The sequence below is a fragment of the Amblyomma mixtum genome, chromosome 8, assembly GCF_055824585.1.
Source record: "Amblyomma mixtum isolate Tamu chromosome 8, ASM5582458v1, whole genome shotgun sequence".
Lineage (NCBI taxonomy): Eukaryota > Metazoa > Arthropoda > Arachnida > Ixodida > Ixodidae > Amblyomma > Amblyomma mixtum.
In genome coordinates, this window is record NC_143019.1 from 60,659,484 (window position 1) to 60,680,963 (window position 21,480).

The 21,480-nt window shown below is 44.2% G+C and overlaps 1 protein-coding gene across 2 annotated transcripts in view; it reads right to left on the bottom strand.

Annotated features, from left to right (window-relative positions):
* The window catches only part of LOC149332702 (uncharacterized), a 34,879-nt gene that overhangs the window by 8,402 nt on the left and 4,997 nt on the right, over positions 1 to 21,480 (bottom strand). For both annotated transcript variants that reach the window (XM_089558287.1, XM_089558288.1), the window contains exons 5-15: positions 18,567 to 18,818; positions 16,130 to 16,248; positions 14,987 to 15,094; positions 14,761 to 14,887; positions 13,346 to 13,547; positions 12,534 to 12,678; positions 3,130 to 3,294; positions 2,964 to 3,031; positions 1,141 to 1,222; positions 826 to 895; positions 25 to 238 (exon numbers count right to left, since the gene is read on the bottom strand). In XM_089558287.1, coding sequence (XP_089414413.1) covers positions 25 to 238; positions 826 to 895; positions 1,141 to 1,222; positions 2,964 to 3,031; positions 3,130 to 3,294; positions 12,534 to 12,678; positions 13,346 to 13,547; positions 14,761 to 14,887; positions 14,987 to 15,094; positions 16,130 to 16,248; positions 18,567 to 18,818 — 1,552 coding nt within the window. The remainder of the gene's footprint in view (positions 1 to 24; positions 239 to 825; positions 896 to 1,140; positions 1,223 to 2,963; positions 3,032 to 3,129; positions 3,295 to 12,533; positions 12,679 to 13,345; positions 13,548 to 14,760; positions 14,888 to 14,986; positions 15,095 to 16,129; positions 16,249 to 18,566; positions 18,819 to 21,480) is intronic.

A 21,480-nucleotide genomic window follows, 5' to 3' on the forward strand; every position in this document is an offset into this window, starting at 1 on the left:
CCAAGGAGATGGTAAAAAGGATATTGTGCCACTGATTGACAACCATCAGTTCAAAGAGCACGACAAATGAGCTGAAGATGTCGTTGAAGTTGTTCTTGCAGTAGCCTGCCGCATAGAAGGCTGAATTCTGCAATTTGGGATTGCCACAGTATTTCACTGTCTCATTGAAGCCCCCATAGAAGGCGATCTTGTCTCGGTAGAGCTCCATACCAATCACAGCATAGACGTAGTAAACTGCCTGAGAAATATAGAACAAATAGAAAATTTGTACCACAGTGACCAGAATGATAAATTCCCAACTTAGGTATATACACTCATTTCATTGTTCAGCCAATTAATTCCTGATGTGATAAGTGACCAAAGTATCCTGATAAAACCTGCAGCAGTTGATTCATTTCCCCTGTGCTCATACAATAGTTGTTGGATAGTGTTGTGAAACAAGCACTAAAATATAAGGGCAGAAAAAAAATTACCCCAGAAACAAAGAAACAAAATATATCAGTCAATAACTGTGTTGTTGGGCAACTATACGGAGGTAGCTGTGCAATAAGCATGCTCGAAAATGACGCACTAACATCAAACCCAGCAGCTTGACATAACTTAGGTTCATTTAAAGTACGAAAACATATTTACTGCACCTGACAAAATAAGCTTTAACAAATTACTTCATTAATAATAACAGTGTTCAAGAAGCGAAGGAATGTTCCTTAATATTGACTTCACGTAACCTAAAAAGTACAATGTACAATATGGGTAAGACAGACCAGTTTACAATAAAGGGTTTCACAGAGAAGCTGTGTATGTAAGATTAGAATGTGTGCTTACGAATAAAACACCGCCAAAGGTCAAGATCGATGGCCCAAGATTTGTAATCGTGTTTATGATTCCACGAAACCTGAAAAGAGACAAGCATTAAGACCAGTTAGACATAGTACTTTTTCTTTTACTAATAAAGCAACCTAAGCACTATAAGCAGTTTAATAATCTTTTGTGCAGTGAGGAGCTACTGGATCATGACCTATACTAAGACTGCTGTGGTGTGCATGTATGGCTCTTGGTGTCTTGATGTCAATAAATTTAATTCAACATCATCCCTGTAACATGCATGTGATGAAATTGGCATCAATTCCTGGGTCTTACTTTTTGAAGTTGCGAATCAACTTCACCAGTCGCAGAACTCGCAAGACCAGCAGTATGTCAAGAGTCAAAGTCCTGCTTGCATCTGCAAAGCAACAAAAAAAATCCTCACATGACATTCATTCACAGCTCAGTGCAGTCTGAACAAAATATCAGTTATGTGCAGTGACTGTGTATGACTTGTAACACATATTAAATGCCCAGGTGATAAATATTAAACTGTATTTAGATAAGTGGACTGCTCTTTTCCCAGCAAGGATAGTTAACACTCCGGCTGCATCCCAATCAAAATGGAGATAAGCGGCTTTCCTTTTACTCAGTAAGAATAGTTCACACTCCAACTGCTTCAAGTCGGACTCCAGTTAGGTGGCCTGAGAGGTTTTACAGATTTGGCAGGTTTCGTGTAGGCTCCCCAGCAAACCAAAAACCTCTCAGAGACGTCTAGCTAGACGCCTCTGAGAGGTTTTTGGTTTGCTGGGCTCCATGGGTCTTGATATGAGATGACCTCACAAGCAGCTCAATTTGAAAGTGGTCTTCCATCAAGTGCCCCTGCTTTCAGAACATGACTATGTACCTGATAGTTCTGCATAGCTACTTGCCTTTCTAGATGGCTCATTGCTAAAAGTTCATATGCTGTCTTCACCTCTTCCAGTGTGCACAGTACACCAAAAATAATATATGCAGCCATCATTAGCTCTAAACGTAAGCTGGAAATTGCCACCACTGCTTCAAATGTAATACTAGGTGCCATCTTGCTAGCCAATGTGTATGAATTCAGAACAATGTATAGCACCTGTAACTCAACACACTAACTTGTAAAGGTCGCTTATCAGAAATGAAAGATGATAAAATGGAAATTAAGGATTCCAATTTAAAAGTTTTATATCCAATCAGTGAATTAACTGATTCAAACTGAGCTTGTAGGCTCTTGACTGGCGCTATCTAGAAATAATTACAGAGTGACAACCTTAACAGGTTGTACTTGGAACCAAAAAGTGCCTATTATGTTTCGTACTCTTGCATTTTAGATTCGCACGATATCTGGTTCACCTCCAAATGGACCAAGGTTAAACCATTTCATTATTAGCTAGCCTTCAACAGTAAATATACTGCACCCGGCTGCTTCCAACACAAACGGATTTTGATTTAGTTGATTACCAGGTAGTGACTAGTAGCTATTCAGTGACCCTGCCAGTAAGACCAGCTGAGTTACATATTAGAATTAGTAGACTTTCAGATGCAGGTAGTTGACTGGCCTTGATGCAAGCTACGAATAGTTGAGTTTTCCTTCGAGATGTTTGCCAAGGCTATTGGGAAGAATTTCAATTAACCAAACTCTGCCTTCTTGTTCCAATTCAGGGATTAGAATCTAAAACATTAAATGATTAACATAGATTAACTAGGCTACAGTGTAGCACATAAATTAGGAACATATCTAGTGTCAGCAAAACTAGATAAAGCCAATATAATGGATTTTTTTTCAGCTCCCAGGCAATTGTGCCCTTTCAATTCAATGCAGTTACTGACAAGAGACGGGCAGATTGCCAGGCTGCTTTTAAGGCAAACTTTTAGTAATACGAATTCTGCCAATCACCTTCAAGAACATATCGAACAAAAGATTAAATGCAAAATGTTGTCACTTGTTGTTGTCACCTTATATTTTATGTTTGCTTCAACACATAGTATCAATAGGTTGTTCTTTCTTGTACGCTGCCAACTTATTATAGCATACAGTTAAAACGATACCAGATACACCACAAAAGCAATAAAACTTATGATTGGAAAAGTGCACTCTACAGATAAGTCAAGTAATCATTCAAACTCACTTGATGCCCCAATAGCAACCTCATAAAGTGTTCCAATGACTGCAGAGCCAATAATGATAACATCAAACCTGTCCATGAGAAAAAAGGATGTCACAAAATATGTCAGTTTTGAAAACTGCAACAAAGGAAATTGAAGTCTGGTTCATTGTGGCAACCGAATACTTACACATTCCATGCTTGCTTGATAAACCTGACAAATCCAAAGGCGTAGATTTTGAGGAGTATTTCAGCGCTGAATACAGTCAGGAAGAACCACTCTGCTTCATAGACATCCAGTCCGATGACTACGGCGTTGATTAGAATCAGCAAATCGAAAAGATACCTGAAAAAACTGTAGAAAAAAAAAACAAAAAAGTTTAAAGCTTCATATTAGCAGATATAATAACACTAAGCAAAAAAGTCCTTCTCACACCTGGTAAGTTCTCAGTGATGAGAACTGCCACAGGAATTTCTTGTTAGTACTAATGAGAAACAACGACTACAGCACAGTATTTTATATCTAAGAAAGTACAGACCATGAGGACTACCAGTGAAGAGAGCACCTATTATAAAGCTGAACCTCATTACAATGAAACAGTTTGTAGCGAATTAATGCATATAACAAAGGAATGACGATTCCTCTTGAAAGTTAAATCAACACGGGCTATAACGATGTTATGCATATGACAAAGTAATTGCCAAGCCCCTTCAATTTCTTTATAGTGAGGTTCAACTGTACTCAGAGGAAAAGGCCACCAGCAATTCTTTAGCATAGATGCCAGTAATTGAAGTTTTCATCTTCATTGCTAGCTTATGATTACCGCTTCACATGTGTGTTCCAATTGGGTAAATATATGGTACGTCTTATATGTATGTAAAAGCTGAAAACGTGTAAAATAGAAATTTGTCACCTGGCAATGATTCTTGCCTGAAGGCAATGCAGTGCAATGGATAACCAGTATCTGAACTTTATTGCACTTGTTCATTTTTTTACATGCTTTTATATTACCCCTGGAACTAAGCTTTTATGACCCCAAACCACCGTGTAAGGTTCCCAGCCACAAAAATGCACCCGTTTCAGCCACTGGACACTTCTGAGATACTTACGTCACCCTTAGGCAACCCGTATATTAACGACGACCAACATCAGCTGAATTACATCCATCTGAGATATTCAAAGGCATCTCCTAATTCTCTCCAGTGATTCCTTTCCTCCGCGATATGTGGCCCACATTACTCCAGAACCTAAGCTCATCTTTTTATCACACATTCAGTCACCCCTGACTGCATTTCTTTTCCCCTTGAAATCCACTGCAGTATGTAGCAGACCATTGGTTACCTAAGTGCTGCAGTGCATGCTCTTGCTGAGCACGTTTTTTCCTTTTAATTTCTGCTAGGATATCACTAATTTGTTCTTTTGTCTGCATTGTTGTCTTTCTGTTTCTCAGATGGCCGCTATCATTTTCCTTTCCGTAGCACAGTGTGATGTTCTCAATTTATTATAACTCTTACGACCCTTATGACTGCTGCTGCCTTCATGGGGTCATCAGAGTACCCCTCTAGCTTCATGCAGAAACGTGCAGGATCCAAGTTCCATGTGCGTTGTGCATCTGTGCAACTAACAACATGCAGGTAGAAAAGGCATGCGGGCTTGTGAAGCAAAAAACAGGATCGGACTGGCTAAAACCATGTGCGTTTGTGAAATTCAAAATGCAGATTAACATGCCCCACTTTCGCTCTGACATGAAGTGGAACGCACACAGGAGCCCGTGCACTCCCTCGCTCATGCACAGCAAACAATGCTCCTCTAGACCCATTCCCACCTTCCATGTCTATCAACTTTACCGTCTGCCCCATTTGTGTTCCCAGATGGGTTGCACCTTCCTGAAACTAAAAATTTACCAAAATCAATGGCAACTCATCACCTTTCAATTCTTGCACACACCATTTTCACACTACACAAGAAAGCAAACTGCTTAAGCTTTTTTTTTTAGAAGATATGCATACTGCCTTTTCACAATTTTTGGTGCTTAGGAGGGTCTCTAGCAGGTAGTTCATGCTGTTCTATGCATGCAATTTCTACACCAACCATGTTTCGACAAAAACCAAATCTGCGTATCATGCTCAATGTATCCCGATGTTCGGAAGGATTGGTCTCCTTTTGCATCAACTCATCCGTTTCTGCAAAACTGTACGATCACCCACCAGACAAAAATGAACTGAAGTTGGCAAGGCGTGACAAGCATCTGATCTAGCAGCTACTTAAGTGCAAGCAGTATGGACATTAAAGGTGCAGTGAAGAGGAATCTGAACTCACCTTTTCGCCGCGGGAACTCGATCTATACGTTCCAAGCCTTCTTAGAAACGTCGACTTATTGCCCTGCGTGGCCAATTCCCCTAATTAAATTGAATTAACATCCGGCTCCCGCATTTTTTTTTTAATTCTCCCCGTACGGTGGGCAGAGTCGACGAACGCGTGGAGTGCATTTCACCCAGTCCCGTGGCAGCTTGCTGCTCTATCAGCAGAGTAATGCGTAGTAATCCGTAGAAGCAAATAGTCCACGTGTATTTTTATTTCTGTGGGCTTATTTTGCGGCTATATTATCTGCGAATGAAACTATTTATTCACGGAAACCTAAAAAACAAAATAAACGAAAGCAAAGCCTCCAAGGAGCTGGCTGCAAGGCACTCCATGCGTTGGTCGACTCCGCCCACTGTATGGGAAAAATTCGAAAAATAATGGCGGGAGCTGGACGTTAATTTGATTTAATTAGGGAAATCGGCCACACAGGGCAATAAGTTGAGGTTTCTAAGAATGCTCAGAACATGTAGATCGAGTTCCCCCGGCGAAAAGACGAGTTCAGATTCCTTTTCAGTACACCTTTAACTCTTGTTTTTGTGTTTTACAGAGAATAATCAGGGATACTGCCCTTATCGCGATATTGAGCCTCATTTATGACAGCATGAGAGGCATGACTAATTATTATTCTGTAAGTTGGAAAAAAAAATTGAAAATTTGTTTTGAGGAAAGGAAATGGTGCATCGTGCACTGTGAGGAAAGGAATAGAAGCGGGAGCCAAAAAAGGAAGACAGAAAGAGGTTCCATAATGGAGGAGGAGGGCTTGCCTCAATCAAAACGCAGCTGCTGTGATCAGTTTATGGCTACTTCACCACTGTGAGTGCTGTGATGTGAAAGGTATGTTGTGGAGAACCTTCCTTAGGAACATGTGGACTCATAAATTTCTGATATGACTACTGTTTTTGCACCAGTGCCCCCCCCCCCATGTGTGTCATGTCATCAGGAACAAATCAATCCCTGAAGTCAGCACTCAGTAGTCCTAGTCAAATGTCAGAGAAGCAATATCATGGGCTTCTCCGACACTGGTGGTTCAATTAGTAAACCCTGTACTATGCGAACCACCTCGTTGCATAGATATCTATTCGCAACTTTCACGGGCTGTAGGGGGTGCCATTGGAAATCCAATACGGCAGCCCATGAGATGATCTAGTAGGTGTTCTAGCTTTGTGTTGAGCTGTGCTACACTGCCTTAAACTACATTAAAATATTTGTGCGAGTGTGCTGGCTTAGGTGAAGAACCTCTCAGTGTAGGTCATGTCATGTAGTCTGGTGTGAAGATATGCCCGGAATTGTCAGCCAGCGTATCCAAGCTCTCTGTGAGCAGGCACTGTGTATGTGATAGAAACCATATGATGCAGGCATGTCTGGTCTGGTATGCAAACAAAACATTCAATTGCTGATGTTGCTACACACATTGAGGCAGATCTAATCGCGCCACAAAGGGTGATGGGGAATGCTCGACATATGCGCGGTGTAAGGGTTCGGTAGCGTTCGCGCGGGTCATCGGAACGCGGCTGGGGGTGCTCAAAGCGAAGCGTCTCCTTTCTTGGAACGCGGCCGCTCGCGAACGCGCCGGCAGGTATACGGGTGTCCCCCCACCCGCGGTACTGATTCGCACACGTGCTGGCACGGATGTCTATTTGTGTTTGTTTTTATTTTGTGGTGGAGAGAGTGCTCTACTTTACGGCAGCTGGAGGGCTGGCCAGGCTCTTGAAGAACCAATCATGTTGAGAGCACAATATGATTGGAAGCTACGAAATGTGGGCCGGGCCTTTAGGGCTTTAAAACCGGGCCCCGGAGCTGGAAGCAGGGTTCTGCGCTAAGGTGAGATGCAACGCATCTTCGGCAACGCCGAGTAGGGGCCTCCCCTAGTATTAGCCAGATCCACTATTTTTATTGTTTGTCCTTTTGCTGCTTAATGTCTCGAGTACCTAAACTTGTATATGCAATGTAAATAGCTGTATATAAATCTTCAGTTATTTCCTTTTTTATCCCTGTGTCTTCAAGTCTTCAAGTTGGAACAAACCGTCTCTGGCGGTGCACCTCTGGTGCAAAGAAGAAGAAGAAGAAGAACCTGATCTTTACTGGCGCAGTCGACAGGATCCTGCGGCCATCGGAAGACGGCGCAGGAAGAAGACAAGGCAGGGAGAAAGGTGACGATCAGGCAACAGCAGCGTTCGAGAAAGGACCTGCGGAGAGACGGCGGCAAGGACGCAAGGACCACGGCAGTATTTCAGCGACGCGGGACTGCGTCCGGTCAAGGAAGCAGCGCGTCGAGAACTCGACGGTCACCGGCGGGTCGCAGCAAGTGGCGACAACGTGCACAGGACCAGCGGCGTCCGACAGCTCATCGCAGCATGCAGTGAAAGTGGCGGTGGACTGCGACGCCAAGGAGCTGGCAAAGCGGATCGACGCATCGAAACTGTGAGTTTCCTTCGTCGTATTGTTAGCGTCCCTGTGCATGTGTTCGAGCCGGTAGGACAGTTGAGGGATTAAGACGGCGGTATGGAGGGCTATCCATGCCGGCCCTCACTCGATGTGAGGTACCAAGTGGAATTAGCGAAGGCGCGCTTAGCGTACTTTCAGGCTGAACTTGCGAAAGTGAATAGAGGAAAGGCGCCGCTGTGCGAGGAGAAACCTCAGGATGTTAAGTGCGTCTTGGATGAATTAGAAGCAAAGCGCCAGCAGCTAGCGCTGGAGCTCGCTGAGCTCAAGGCGTCTAGGAAAGCTAGTGAACTAACCAGGGAGAACTGCTCCGAGTCCCGAGAGGTGAGGCAGCCTGTGCTGGAAGACAAAGGATTATGCTTGTCATGCACAGGTCAGGGAAAAAGCAGTGAGGACGCTGAAAGCAATCAGCCGGTATGCGGGAACGCATGTTTCTTAGGAAACGCCGCGAAAGGTTCAGGAAGTGAAAACAGGATTCCTGAAGGAAGCGGAAATACCACAGCTTTTCCGCCACCGCGGGCGGCTAGCAAAGAACAGGAGCAGCCCAATTCTAGTGATCTAGGGCCAATCGTGACCAAGGTGTCCGATAACAAACAGGACAGCGGTGGAATTCCTGTAGGCTCTATAACTAAGATTGTGACCTCTGACGCGGAGCTAGTAACAGCCAGTGAAAATCTGGCGTTGCCGCAACCGCACACTGTGTCGGGTATGGAGCATGAAGTGCCCCGTAGCGTTTCTGGTGGCAAGAGCCCTTCATCCGAGGCAAAGAGCGGAGGTGGGCCTGTTGGGCCGACCGGGCAGAACGCCGCGCAGTTGTTGAACGCACCCGGTGTGTGCCCGACCAGGTCAGTTGAGGACCCGGAAATGAGTGGCGACTTGCCGCAAGGCAAGCCCGGGTCAAGTGACTGTCAGGGAGCTCATGGAGCCTCGGAGTCAGACTATGCCATGGGGCCAGCGGGCGCTGATCAAGCACGGAGCGGCGGTTTCAAAGTTTGCTCGTGCAGTAAAGGTGCAGATGGCCCCGGGCGAGGTGGAGTGGCAGGAGGCAGGTGGGTAGCTTTCACACTGAAAGTCGGCGCGTGGAATAGTACGTTCCGTGCCGCAGTACGCCAGATCAAGTGTAGTAAAACCGGCCTCACTGGTAAGGTTAGACTGAGAAGGAGATATGCCCCTTACGCAGGACACGGCTCGTACTGGCGCGCCGGAGCGAGCGTGCCCTCAAGGGCGCTGCGTGGTCAGGGATTTAGACCCATCGAGTACCACGAGGTTTTTGATCCTGGAGGGCACCGGCTTTTCAGTTCACGCCCCGTTGTGGCGCCAGCCTAATGAGTGAGTTGCCGTTTAGGCGTTAATTGTGTTACTGACAACACGTGGTGGCTCGAATGGACACAGGGACGCTCGGTGCGACTAAGGAGGCTCACGTGGCCACTTACGGACGTCGTGCGAGTGCTACTGAACGCTCCACTTGCGAGCGTCTGTGTGTGTGTGTGTGCTCGTTCGCGAGCAGGACGCGGATGTGCATGCAAGTGAACTGAGTAGCCTGTCAACTTGGACTCCGTTTTACGGCGCACAGGAAGCGTGTCACTGCGTGTATTTGAGTGTGCAATTTGCTTGTGTTGTGTTGGTGCCCGTGTGCATTTTTTTTTTTTTGGTTTTGTTCGTGCCAGTGTTTGTGTAGCTGCGGTATGTCACCCACAGGGTGGTTTTGTGACCCGTACCGATCCCTTTGTTAGAATTCTAAAAGTGGCATTTGAGCCCTTTGTAGAATCTTGGGAAGGGCGTGTAAGGGTTCGGTAGCGTTCGCGGGGGTCATCGGAACGCGGCTGGGGGTGCTCAAAGCGAAGCGTCTCCTTTCTTGGAACGCGGCCGCTCGCGAACGCGCCGGCAGGTATACGGGTGTCCCCCCACCCGCGGTACTGATTCGCACACGTGCTGGCACGGATGTCTATTTGTGTTTGTTTTTATTTTGTGGTGGAGAGAGTGCTCTACTTTACGGCAGCTGGAGGGCTGGCCAGGCTCTTGAAGAACCAATCATGTTGAGAGCACAATATGATTGGAAGCTACGAAATGTGGGCCGGGCCTTTAGGGCTTTAAAACCGGGCCCCGGAGCTGGAAGCAGGGTTCTGCGCTAAGGTGAGATGCAACGCATCTTCGGCAACGCCGAGTAGGGGCCTCCCCTAGTATTAGCCAGATCCACTATTTTTGTTGTTTGTCCTTTTGCTGCTTAATGTCTCGAGTACCTAAACTTGTATATGCAATGTAAATAGCTGTATATAAATCTTCAGTTATTTCCTTTTTTATCCCTGTGTCTTCAAGTCTTCAAGTTGGAACAAACCGTCTCTGGCGGTGCACCTCTGGTGCAAAGAAGAAGAAGAAGAAGAACCTGATCTTTACTCGCGGAGACCAAACACGTATTTCAAGAAAATTTTAAATGCTACGCACAGGGGTAAGACTGCTGTTTTGCGAACACTGAGTAATGAAAAAAAGGTGACGAATTTCATTTTTAAGGCGGAAGCCTTTAGTGCCTCATCATTGTAAGCAGGAGTTGTCGACAGAAATGTCACGCTTTTCAATTGGTCGATATGGTCGTGACATCACAGTGCGCGAATTTCAAACGGGGCCAATTTTACTTTGGCTAGTAACCATGCAACCAATTAAAGGGATGGTATAATGATGCTCCAAGTAAAATAAGTAAATAAATAAAACCCAGTAGCGAATTGGTGGAGCGCTAGCCACTCCACCATGCCAGCTTGATGATCCTTCACTCCCATCTTCCTCCCTTCCCTTACAGCGAGGTTCAGGTATCCATGGAGGTTGAGGTGTCTACCGAGATATGCGAGACAGATACATTTCCTTTCCTCAAAAACCAATTTACCAACGAGCAAGGATGGCATTCTGTGGACTCCCTGGGAGTGTTGCAAGACGCTGTCGCATTTCACTCTTGGAGTGAAATACTGCGCTTAAGGGTGGACATGGGTCTTAGAGCATTTTTTTTATTTACAGACCAAATGCAATGAAACTGCACAGACTTATTCAGTTTTTTCTGCTGATTTCAAATATGCAATTTGTTTATTTCCAGGCCAATTAGTTCCTGAGATATTATTGTATATCATGCCATTGTCTGCTCAAACAATAGAAAAAAAGTGGGCCACCAGAAATTTAATTTTAATACGTGCGTAGATACTACAAAGTGTGAGGAATGCAACGCTGGAAGCAGTTTTCAGTTTTTTGTCCGTGTGGACAAATGGGCTTAATAGTTAGTTTTCAAGTGAGTTAACCAGACATACAGTGCCAGAAAACACATGACACACATGAAACTAACTATTAAGCCATTTGTCTACATGGACAAAAAAACTGAAAACTGCTTCCAGGGTTGCATTCCTCACACATTGTAGTACCTACCCACATATTAAAGTTAAATTTCGGGTGGCCCATTTTTTTTTTTCTATTGTTTGAGCAGACAATGGCATGATATATATTAATATCTAAGGAAATAATTAGCCTAGAAGTAAACAAATTGCATATTTGAAATCAGCAGAAAAAACTGAACAAGTCTATGCAGTTTCATTGCATTTGGTCTGTAAATAAAAAAAATGTTTTAAGACCCATGTCCCCCCTTAAGGCACGGTATTGCTGCCTGCGGTGTTGACCTCACCGCACTTTAGGTCAACAAAGCGCCCCCTTATATTTTTTTGCACTTTTTACTCGGAGAAGGAAGAACAATCTGTTGGTTGCCAAAAAAAAAAAATGGTGCTTCTGCGTTCCATCTAATGTCTAGAACACAAAGTGGCTCTACAGGCCACATCCCACAAATTGGTGAACCATACATCGACATGCGACGACATGCCTTTGCATTTGCTGATGGCAGTGCATGTGTGCTTGCAGATGCCCGTAAACAGCTATCTTTCCTGCTTTGTCTATCAAGTCACCTGAATAAGCTGTGCCCGTTTGTGCAGTTGTGTCACAGCAGCTAATATTGTTCTCATACTCACCTATGTGCAAGTTTCATAACGTGTACTTAGAAGACACAGATCGCATTCTCTTGATGGCTGCCAATTTTGCTCATCTAACAACTTCAGTAAGATTTTGCACGCTCTGCAGTTATACGCTGAAAAAGCGCAGCAGCAGTGTAAACAGGATAGTTATACTCTCACTAATCTGAAATACTACATCATAACCTTTGACACGATTGCAAAAACTTCCCATGCAAAAGTGACAGGCATTGCTCATAAGCAGATTGAACACAGAGTAGACAAAAAAGGAATCCTTACCAATCTCCAGCAATGCTGCTGGCATAAAAGACAAACAGCAAACTCTATTGAGCTCCAACCTCACCCCCTGACATGCTCGAATGCAGCATACTGCACTATACATTCTGTAATAGGCAACCAAGAGAGAGAGTGCTAAAATGCTAAGAATTGTATTGTGCAGAACTACAAGTTGCCAGCATTCAGTGTGCAACTAGCGTACTTAAAATGACCCTCGCTTCAAACACCTTAATGCAGATATATCATTACATTACCAGAACACTGTCTTGAAACCTTTCTCTCCATCGTTGATAACACATGTTTACGTTCTCTCAATCACATTCACTCTAAAGCTAAGTAGTGCTGTAGAAAAGTCAGTTTGTCAACTAAATGACCTCCTTAGTTCAGTGTACTGACTAAAAGCCTAGTTACTCGTACACTCCGGTAGTTGTTCTAAACAAATTCAAAACATAATACACAACACATTCTAGTAAAACCTGTAACCCGAATACCAGTCATGTAGGAACAATGTCAACTTACATGTGAGCTGTCATGGTACGAATCATTTGGGACACCATGCAGTTGTACACTCGTGGCATGTACTTCTCAAAGCAATTCGCAGCTTCTTCAGTTTCAACAATTCGCACATTGAGCAGGTCAGCCAGGTACATGAAATCTGGAAGGTCTGTGCAAATGCATTCACATATAAGGGGCTTGAATAGACATTTGGACAGCGTACTAGAAATGGTACAAATACTTTGCAACAGTGAAAGCAGCAGCCTGATTGGTACTCTCCTGCTCCTTAACAGCAGCCATAAAACAAATTAAATTGTAAACCCAGGTGAAAATCTTTCCCAGCCCAAATGGTTTATGGAACAATTTCCAGCTGGTTCCAGTTGGAACCAAATGGGTTCCAGTTGGTTCCAACTGGAACCAACTGGAAATTGTTCCATGAACCAGTTGAACTGGGAAAGATTTTCACCTGGGAATTGTGCAGCTCAACATCTCGAAGCGATGCACGGGCTATAAGGGATGCAGTAGCGGAGAGCTCCGGATTAATTTAGACCACTATACCTGGGGTACTTTAATGTACATCGATATGACACCGCAACCAGGCGCCTTTTGCGTTCTGCCTCCATCGAAACATGGCCAAGGTGGTTGCGATTGCCGCCTTATCCTCCAGCTCTCAGTAACAGAGTGCCCTAACTACTGAGCCACTGTGGTGCGTCATAAAGCAAATTAGAATCAATGATAAAAGCACGACATGGTAGCAGATTTGCTAAGTCTGGCAAAAAAAAGCAAGCATCACTCGGTGCCCAAAGGAAATGTACCGTAACTACAACATGACCTACCCACTTTGTTGTCCCCATTCTGATCAAGGACATACCACAGAATCTTCTTTGTGATTTCACTTCTTGCTGGCGGTATCTTATCAAGCAGTGCCGCAAACCGGCTGTATGTGATAACAAATGTATCTCCATCGCGCACTTTTAGAAGGTCGAATGCCCGAGAAAGATTGTCTCGCTTGACTGCAACCATGTTCTGCACTTCGACCTGAAATGAAAACTCTGCTGTTGGAAAACCATGGGAGCCTTGCACAACTGTGGCTACAGAAAAACTCATACAAGAGGCTCGGCAAAAAGCTCCTTAGGATCAAAATCAGACACAAACAAGCTCCTCGCAACTCCTACACAGTTGAAGGTTGCTATGTTTTTGAGCAGTATTTAAAACTACATAGATCGACTCCGCTCGCACGCTTAGTTGTTCCTGGCTGTCATTAGTCTAAACCACTTCAGTCCATACATAAAGAAAAGCATTTCATATAAGGCATCAGCTCTAATTAGGCAGATCATATTGTTTCGTTTTAATTTTAAACGAGTATAGGCACCTAATTTTTTTCGTTGCGTATTTTCTTCTTTGTAATAATGCGTAAGACATTAAGTATGCATGGGTCAGAACATAGCATCCACTAACAACCCTAAATAATTTATAATCGAATTTTCTTCACTTAACTGTTTTGGTTTCATCAGCCCAGTGATATGGCTCGATGTCAAATGTCAGTATAGATCACATGAGGCATGAAAGAAACTGCAATATGATCACTGCTTCATCATTTTAATTCACTACAACATTAAAGCCAGCCAGCCTCAAAGACCGGAACACGGGTGAAGAAGTAGCAATTATATTGCAGTTTTCATCGTGCCTTGTGTGACCTTTACTGACCTTTTGTGACAGAGCCATTGCTCAGCCGCTGAAACCAAGACAGGTGAGAGAAGAAAGTCAAATTATTTATTGACCATAGGCAAATACCATGCAGTGATCCATGTATAGTAACGTTTTACACATCATTACAAAAAAGAAAACATGCAGCCGAAATTTGGTGCCTATAGACATTTAATAAGCTCTGCAAGTAGGACCTACTGAAATACTAGTACCATAGAGCACTTAAGCAAGTTCTAATGCTGGAACTGTCATCTAGAACGGTAGATCCAAGTAAACCAATTCAAACAGAACTTTAATAAAAATGAAAGCAGGTAGAAACAATAAGGAATGTGTAGGCAAGAAAAAGCATAAACCAAAACATAACACTTTGACCTTTGTTTTTCCTGTCAAGTGCTTTGTAACACTTTGACCTTTGTTTTTCCTGTCAAGTGCTTTGTGCGGAGAGCACACATGATCCCTATTTGAAATGCCAGTGATTCATCTCATGCCCTTTCAGACTTGTTCCCCCCCCCCCTCACCCCCTCACTAAAAACAGCACACATACCTTGAGATTCTCACGATAATTGAAGTAGATAACGGCCAAGATGATATTCATGAATATGTAAAGACAAATCAATGTGTAAACCACGAAGAACAGAGCAAACAAGGAATTGTCATTGTAGGCGGGCATCCTGAAACGAAACAGTCATGATCAGGGTGGGTTACACAGCACAGAGCCCAGTGCTACCTCAAAAGCATGGAACCCAAGAAAGCTTCAGAAATGTACTTACATCACGTCAGGATTATTCGCAGTGGTGACTAGAACATAAAGGCTGAAGTAAATGTCGAAGTAGTCCCTGAAGTATGGGCTTCTCTTTTCATCAGGGTAGTATAAATCTCTAGTTGTGGAAGTGCGAAATAAATTAGCTCAATGAACATACAAACCTCAGTTACAAAGCCAAGCAATACACATGAAAGCAAAAAGACCACATTAAATGACTGAAGGGAGCAAGTACAGTTGAACCCCGCTACAACTAAATTCACGGGATGTGCAAAAAAATTTCATTGAAGTGGAAACTTCACTAGACTATACATCTTAGAAATAACGTTTAATTCCATTATCCAGTCAGCTTAAGCAGCTTTCACCATTTTGCCATCACCTCGTCTTGCAGATATCGCTGACTGATCTCTTGCGCCCTACTGGGACTGCTGAAGCATCCCAAGAACCAAGAAACAGGCAAAGAAACAAACAAACAAATGTAACTTTTTAATTAGTCAAGTTTTCTGCATACCCTTATGTTCCCTCATGATCGCATTGCTACAGATATTAGCCAACAACATGCCACCACAGTAAGGCTGCACGTATCGCTCCATAGTCGTCAAAGAGCCCATGTGATCTGACAAAGCCAGGTAGGAAGGCGAACATGCCATGGCGGGGAAATGCTTAGTCATACAAAGGGCACCAAAAATGGGAAGGCAGAGATGGCGAAAGAGATGAGGAGGCTGAGTGGCTAACACACCCATGGCAAACACTCTGACGGCGTTCACTTTTGTATTTAGGTTTTGTGGTCCTGAGCTGAGCCTTGAAGCTGGAGATTGTGTACACTTTGTGACTTGGATAAGATTACAGGAAGTGAAATGCTATTAGCATTGGCTATGGAAGAATCAGGGTTATGAAGCGTTTTTTTTGTTCATGAACCCTGCTTTGCAAAGCCAAGCCATTTTTATCCGTTCACAGTCTTGGATTAGCCTCTTACTCAGCCTCTCACCGAGGACAAGACAGTGTCCTGTCCACCCATGACATGCTTAACACAAGCTAATAAAGGAACCAGATATATCTTTATTTCTTTTCTATGTGGCTCTTTGTGGCATTTATTTAAATTGCACATAGTATAAACAGACCACAGCTGACGCAGGGTCAACAGATTGCATACCTTTTCTGAAACAGCTTGAGGGCCAGCAACGAGAATAGAGCTATGCTCATGAAAAGCAGGATAAGTGCGTAGATAATCTCTTTCAGTGTGTTGCGAATGTTGCGTACAGCCCGGCGTACCTGCAGAAACAAGACTGTCATTATCACAATACAATATGCTAGGCAAGGTGGTTTTTAACTTCCATATCTACAGAAATGAAGTATCTTGATTGCAAGATTCGACAGGTGCCACTTTTCCGGTGGCACTAGTTGCTTCCGTACATGTTTTTAGTGCTTTCTTTCCTTTCTGGTAGCCAGTAAGTCTATGAGCTCGCTGGCTATCCAATAAGATATCAGTTGTCAGTCAGCGCTCTGTTGTGTGACTTGTGTGTGTTCCTTCTGTCTAGTCTTTAGCGCTGTAGATAAGGATGTCGTTATCACTTAAGTGGATCTGTGTTTACTCACCGACCACTTCCTCGAAGCAAGGGCATTTGCTGTTTCTACAGAAAAGATTTGTGTCCTGCAGCCTTTGCTAGCCTGCCATAGCTTGTGCTTGGTTTCACCGATAGCATTGAAGATAAGGTTATCAGCACCTTTGCTGTGCTTTCACTTGTTCTTTAAGGGACACTGGGGACTAGTAAAGTTGGTCTGTATCAATCAGATACCGCATTCTTATTGAAAGAGACCACTGTCATCGGAAACGAAGCTCTTATAAGCCAGAAAAGACAAACAAACAAAATACAGGTGTCGCCATCATGAGTAGACTTCATAAGCAAAGTTCATCTGTCACCACAGACTTTTGGTTTGGATCCTAGAGGCGATGTTACACCGTTATTCTCTTCAAAATGATGGCAGCCAGTCCTTTTTGATAAGGACGTCACAAGTTTGAATCGACTAGCGAGAATGTTATTAAATGCAATTTTCTTGCCAGTAAATGTATCTTTTGCAGGCAGACAAATGTCAACATAGACAAAAGGAGTCGTAAACCCATGTTGCTGTTCCCGAGCAATGCAAGAAGGAATAGCTCCCCCTTTCCCCTACAGCTGAAGAGGGGGAGAGGGGTGGGGTGGAGAGGGGGAAAGTTGGTAGGTGGCAGGTGGAGAGAGGAAAATCGCCCTAAACACCACCTGTCACGGTTTGCAGGCAGAGGTTTCACACAGGTGCAGATACCCCCGGCAGTTTCTGCCTTCATGGCTCTCCTAACGGTGACATAAAAACATGAGATATCAATACTTAGACACGTAACTTGTTTTTAAGGAAGTAATGGGAGCCCACACAAGCTGTCCACTGCATTTGGGAGTCGTGCCACAGCACAAGTAACTTTCTGGGGTGAAAAGATGCTCAGCTAAGCATCTCAGAACAGTTTTTTCGCACTCGATCTGAGGTGAAGAGAACACGGTCAATGGGTTTCCCTAAGTCGCCTCGCTTGTAACATAGCACTGCTGCGTTATGTATCTGGTACAAAAAGCTGTCAGTGTATGCCAAATTCAATCCCGTCTGGTCCCAATTTGTACTGTAGCCAGATACAACTCAATTCTGCAGCGAAGCTCCAGCCACATTCAGGACCTCTAAACAGATTTCTACCGTGACAGAAAGTAGACTGTTGTCAAAGCTTTTCTTGTTACCTAAACAAGAAGCTAATCATGAGAGGAAATTATAAGCTCAAGAATTTTAATGCCTATGTCTTGTTTGATAGATGATTAAAAAGATGATTTTGTTTGCTGTTTTAATTGGTCAGGGTACCGTGTAACATGGCTAGTGTTACCAACTGTTCTTTTGAAATTGTATTCTGCTACTATAGTAACATTTTTCTACGCGCAGTGCTGTAGAATTCCCCGCCGAATGACATATGTCATGAGAGAGAAGGTAATCGGTCCCATTTTGCACACGCCTTGAAAATGTGCTCGCACTTCTCACTTTATCAACAGGTAAAAAATCTCATATCTGACCGTGAACTCCTTCCTCTGGATTGTAGCATCCAATATTTTGAAAATGTTTGACTTCTGACACTGCATGCCATTAGAGAAACTAACTGAATTCCTTTAAAATTAAGATTAGCGAAAATTATATTCGGAATTGCATTCTGGCATACCCATGCTTCTAGCGAATATAGCTAACGGTCCTCTTCCATTTGCAGTGCAAGTAGAAGAAGAAGTGGAAGTAGAGATGTTTCTCTACTTTTTTTTATTTTAATTTTTATTTTTTTCATCCTCTCCGTGCCCTTCTTGTGGTAGACTCCCCCGGTGTTCCTCTCCCGTGCGCTTTCCTTTTGCCTTTACTATGTACAGGTGAATACCAACCTTTACCTCCCAATTCTTGGCCGATCCCCCAGTGTGGGTATGTGCCATTCTGTCGTAGGCTACAACAACAACAACAACAACAACAACAACTTCTCTACTTCCCTGCTTAGGGCAAACACACCATGGCCACACATGGGAGTGGGCATTGCAGCTCCTTACCTGTTTGTTCTCTGCAAAATTGACCATAAGAAACGGCCGTAGCGGACGTGTGCAGCGGATTCCGATGCCCGGAAAGCCGCCCATCTCCATGGAAGCAAAGATGACCATGTCAATGAGGGTGACCCCGACTACGCCCATGACGACCAGGTTCTTGGGGTCCTTCCAGAACACTTCTGGCCGGCTGAAACTGGACGCTTGCACAAGTCGGAATGTGTAGAAGCTCAGGCAGATGAATTCTATCAGCATGGTGGCCTAGGGTGGACAAGAAAGGTGGAATAAAAACAATAGGTGTGAGCATAAAAGGATAAAACTGGAAGTGCAGGAATTGACATTTTTAGTGCGCTAACCCTTATAGCGGCCATTAGTGCACTGCACGGGCTCGGGCCAGCCCGAAAGCCCGGGCCCGGGCCGGCCCGCGGGCCGGGCCGGGCCGGTACATGATTTGTTTTGCCGGGCCTGGGCCGGGCCCGGGCCTGAAATGCGGGCCCGGGCCGGGTTCGGGCTTAAAGCTGCGGGCCCGCGCCAGGCTTGGGTCGGTGCAGAAACGGCTGGTGTCCGACTTTCCATCACTATTGCAGAGTGAAGTACACAACTGCGGCATTGAAGCAGCGACACGGATGAGAGATGAGTTATAGTACGCGCTGAGAAAAAACTAAGCTTTATTCATTAACTTATTCATTTCCCTATTTCCACGCCGCGGTGCAGTAAGAGTAGAATTCAACCGGCCTTAATTGGCCATTGATCGTTCGTCATCCCAAAACATACCTATACACTATTAGAAATGCATTCGGGAAGAACATATTAGTTTACGACGCTTATAGTCTTCAAAACACACACCGTGAAATGCTCAGGCCTTTTAGCTTTTCGTTTCTGCTGAAAGGCGACCAGTTGGGCTATGAGTTCTACCTGTGAGATCGCGTTCACTAAAAAAATAAAAAATATCCCACTGCTTGCTACGCAGCTTTAATGTTTATACTTTGCGGGCGGCAAAATATAACTGATTAAATTCATGGGGGAATGCAAAGTAGTCTATTACGCGTGTATGCAGCCCTTTTTCATTTGGCTCTCGGAACTTCCGAGTTTATCTTTGCGCACCTACACGAGATCACTGTCCAAAAGACGGGCCTGACGAGCACTACTCTTAATCACTTCCTTCTGGGTTAAAAAGAACCAACTTTCTGCAAGCCAAACTGTGGTTTCAGAACCTTTGTCGGCCAGTTTCTTATCGGTCTAGTCTACTTGCTCAGAGTGAGCAGTATACCTCATGCGTTACTGTGAAAGGGGCCGGGCCGGGCCCGGGCTGGGCTTCACTCCGGGATTCACGGGCCGGGCCGGGCTCGCTAGAGCGATAATTTAGCGGGCCTGGGCTGGGCCTGGGCTTGAAGCCGCGAGCCTGGGCCGGGTTCGGGCTTCAGGTCTCGGGCCCAGGCCGGGCTCGGGCCTCAGATTGAGGCCCGTGCAGTGCTCTAGCGGCCATTCCCTGCATTTAGCCATTGTGTGTGTGTTTACTTGTCTGAAGCCTTTTTGTGGCAGGCTGCTCACCTGCTAACCATGTCTGGCGGCAGATCAATTAATTGTGACAGGCTGCTCGGGAATAGCAACCTGAATTGCAATCCAACCCAAGCAGCCCAAGTCCCATCGACGGCAGCACCTGCCATAGAAGGGCAGTGGCGCACCGCTTGACCACTGCACCACTGCACCAGGAGTGATAGGAAGACTTCCAGAGATCTATGAATGCAGAGAATGACCAGTTCCGCATATACGAAAATTAGCTCGTTATCACTACCCAAACAACTGCCATCCGTGAACACTGAATCTGAACATCGGAACCGAAGTGAAAACTGAACTGCTAGTGCACCTAATTCGCATCTGGCCTAACTACGCAAACCAATCACAATTTTGTTCTTTTTAAATATTCTTTCATTCCAGCATTATAGCTAGTGGATGAAGAGAAATCCTGCGACAATGTCCAAAAGGATATAACTAGATGCTCTGATGTTATGACAAGAAATTCTTGCTCTTAAGGTATTGCAGTACACAGATGGTGAATGAAATAGGGCGGTCGAATGATGATTTATGGGGTTTAACGTCCCAAAACCGTGTATTTTGTACAATATTATTTATAGTGGGTTGTTATTCTTGTTTTGCTTGTCTGTCTGTTTTTCGCCCTGCTAATCTATTTCATTCTCAATATATAAATATTACTCATTTAAATTACCATTTTTATTACAGCTAATTGTACCTGTCTGTGATGCTGCTTGTTTTTTATTCAAGTTAGTATTAATCTACCGGGGGTCCTGTGACAGTCGCTTGACTTTGGAATCCTCGCCTGTATACTGAATTTATGTAACCAATATGTACCCAATAAATTCGTATCTTATCTTAAAGCGACTCAGACTATGAGGGACGCCGAAGAGGAGGGCTATGAATGATTTTGACCGCCAAGGGTTCATTTCCATGCACTGACATCGCACAGTACACGGGCCTCTAAAATTCGCCTCCATCGTAATGGGACCGCCTCAACCAGGATCGAGCCTGTGTCTTTCAGATCAGCAGCCGATGAGATCCAGTGATATGTTCCTGCTGTCTCCACCTATTACTGGCCATGAACAATTGAATTTTCAGAGAGGCCACATCATGAGAATAATTAATGATAATGACAGGATGTCAGAAATTTGTAGCTAACTATACTGCCTTTACAAATAAATTAGCTGATATTGTTATGTCCACAAGAAAAGACCAGGAAGATAGTGGGTGTCATTCCTTCCTAGTGAAGACGACCCAATTGCTTCTTCTCACGTAAAATAACATAGTATTTCACTTTATTTTGGACAAAACAATCAAGTTCTGCACACAATTGTTAGTAACAAAAAAACTGACCACGATACACCACCTCTGAAATTTTACAAACTGT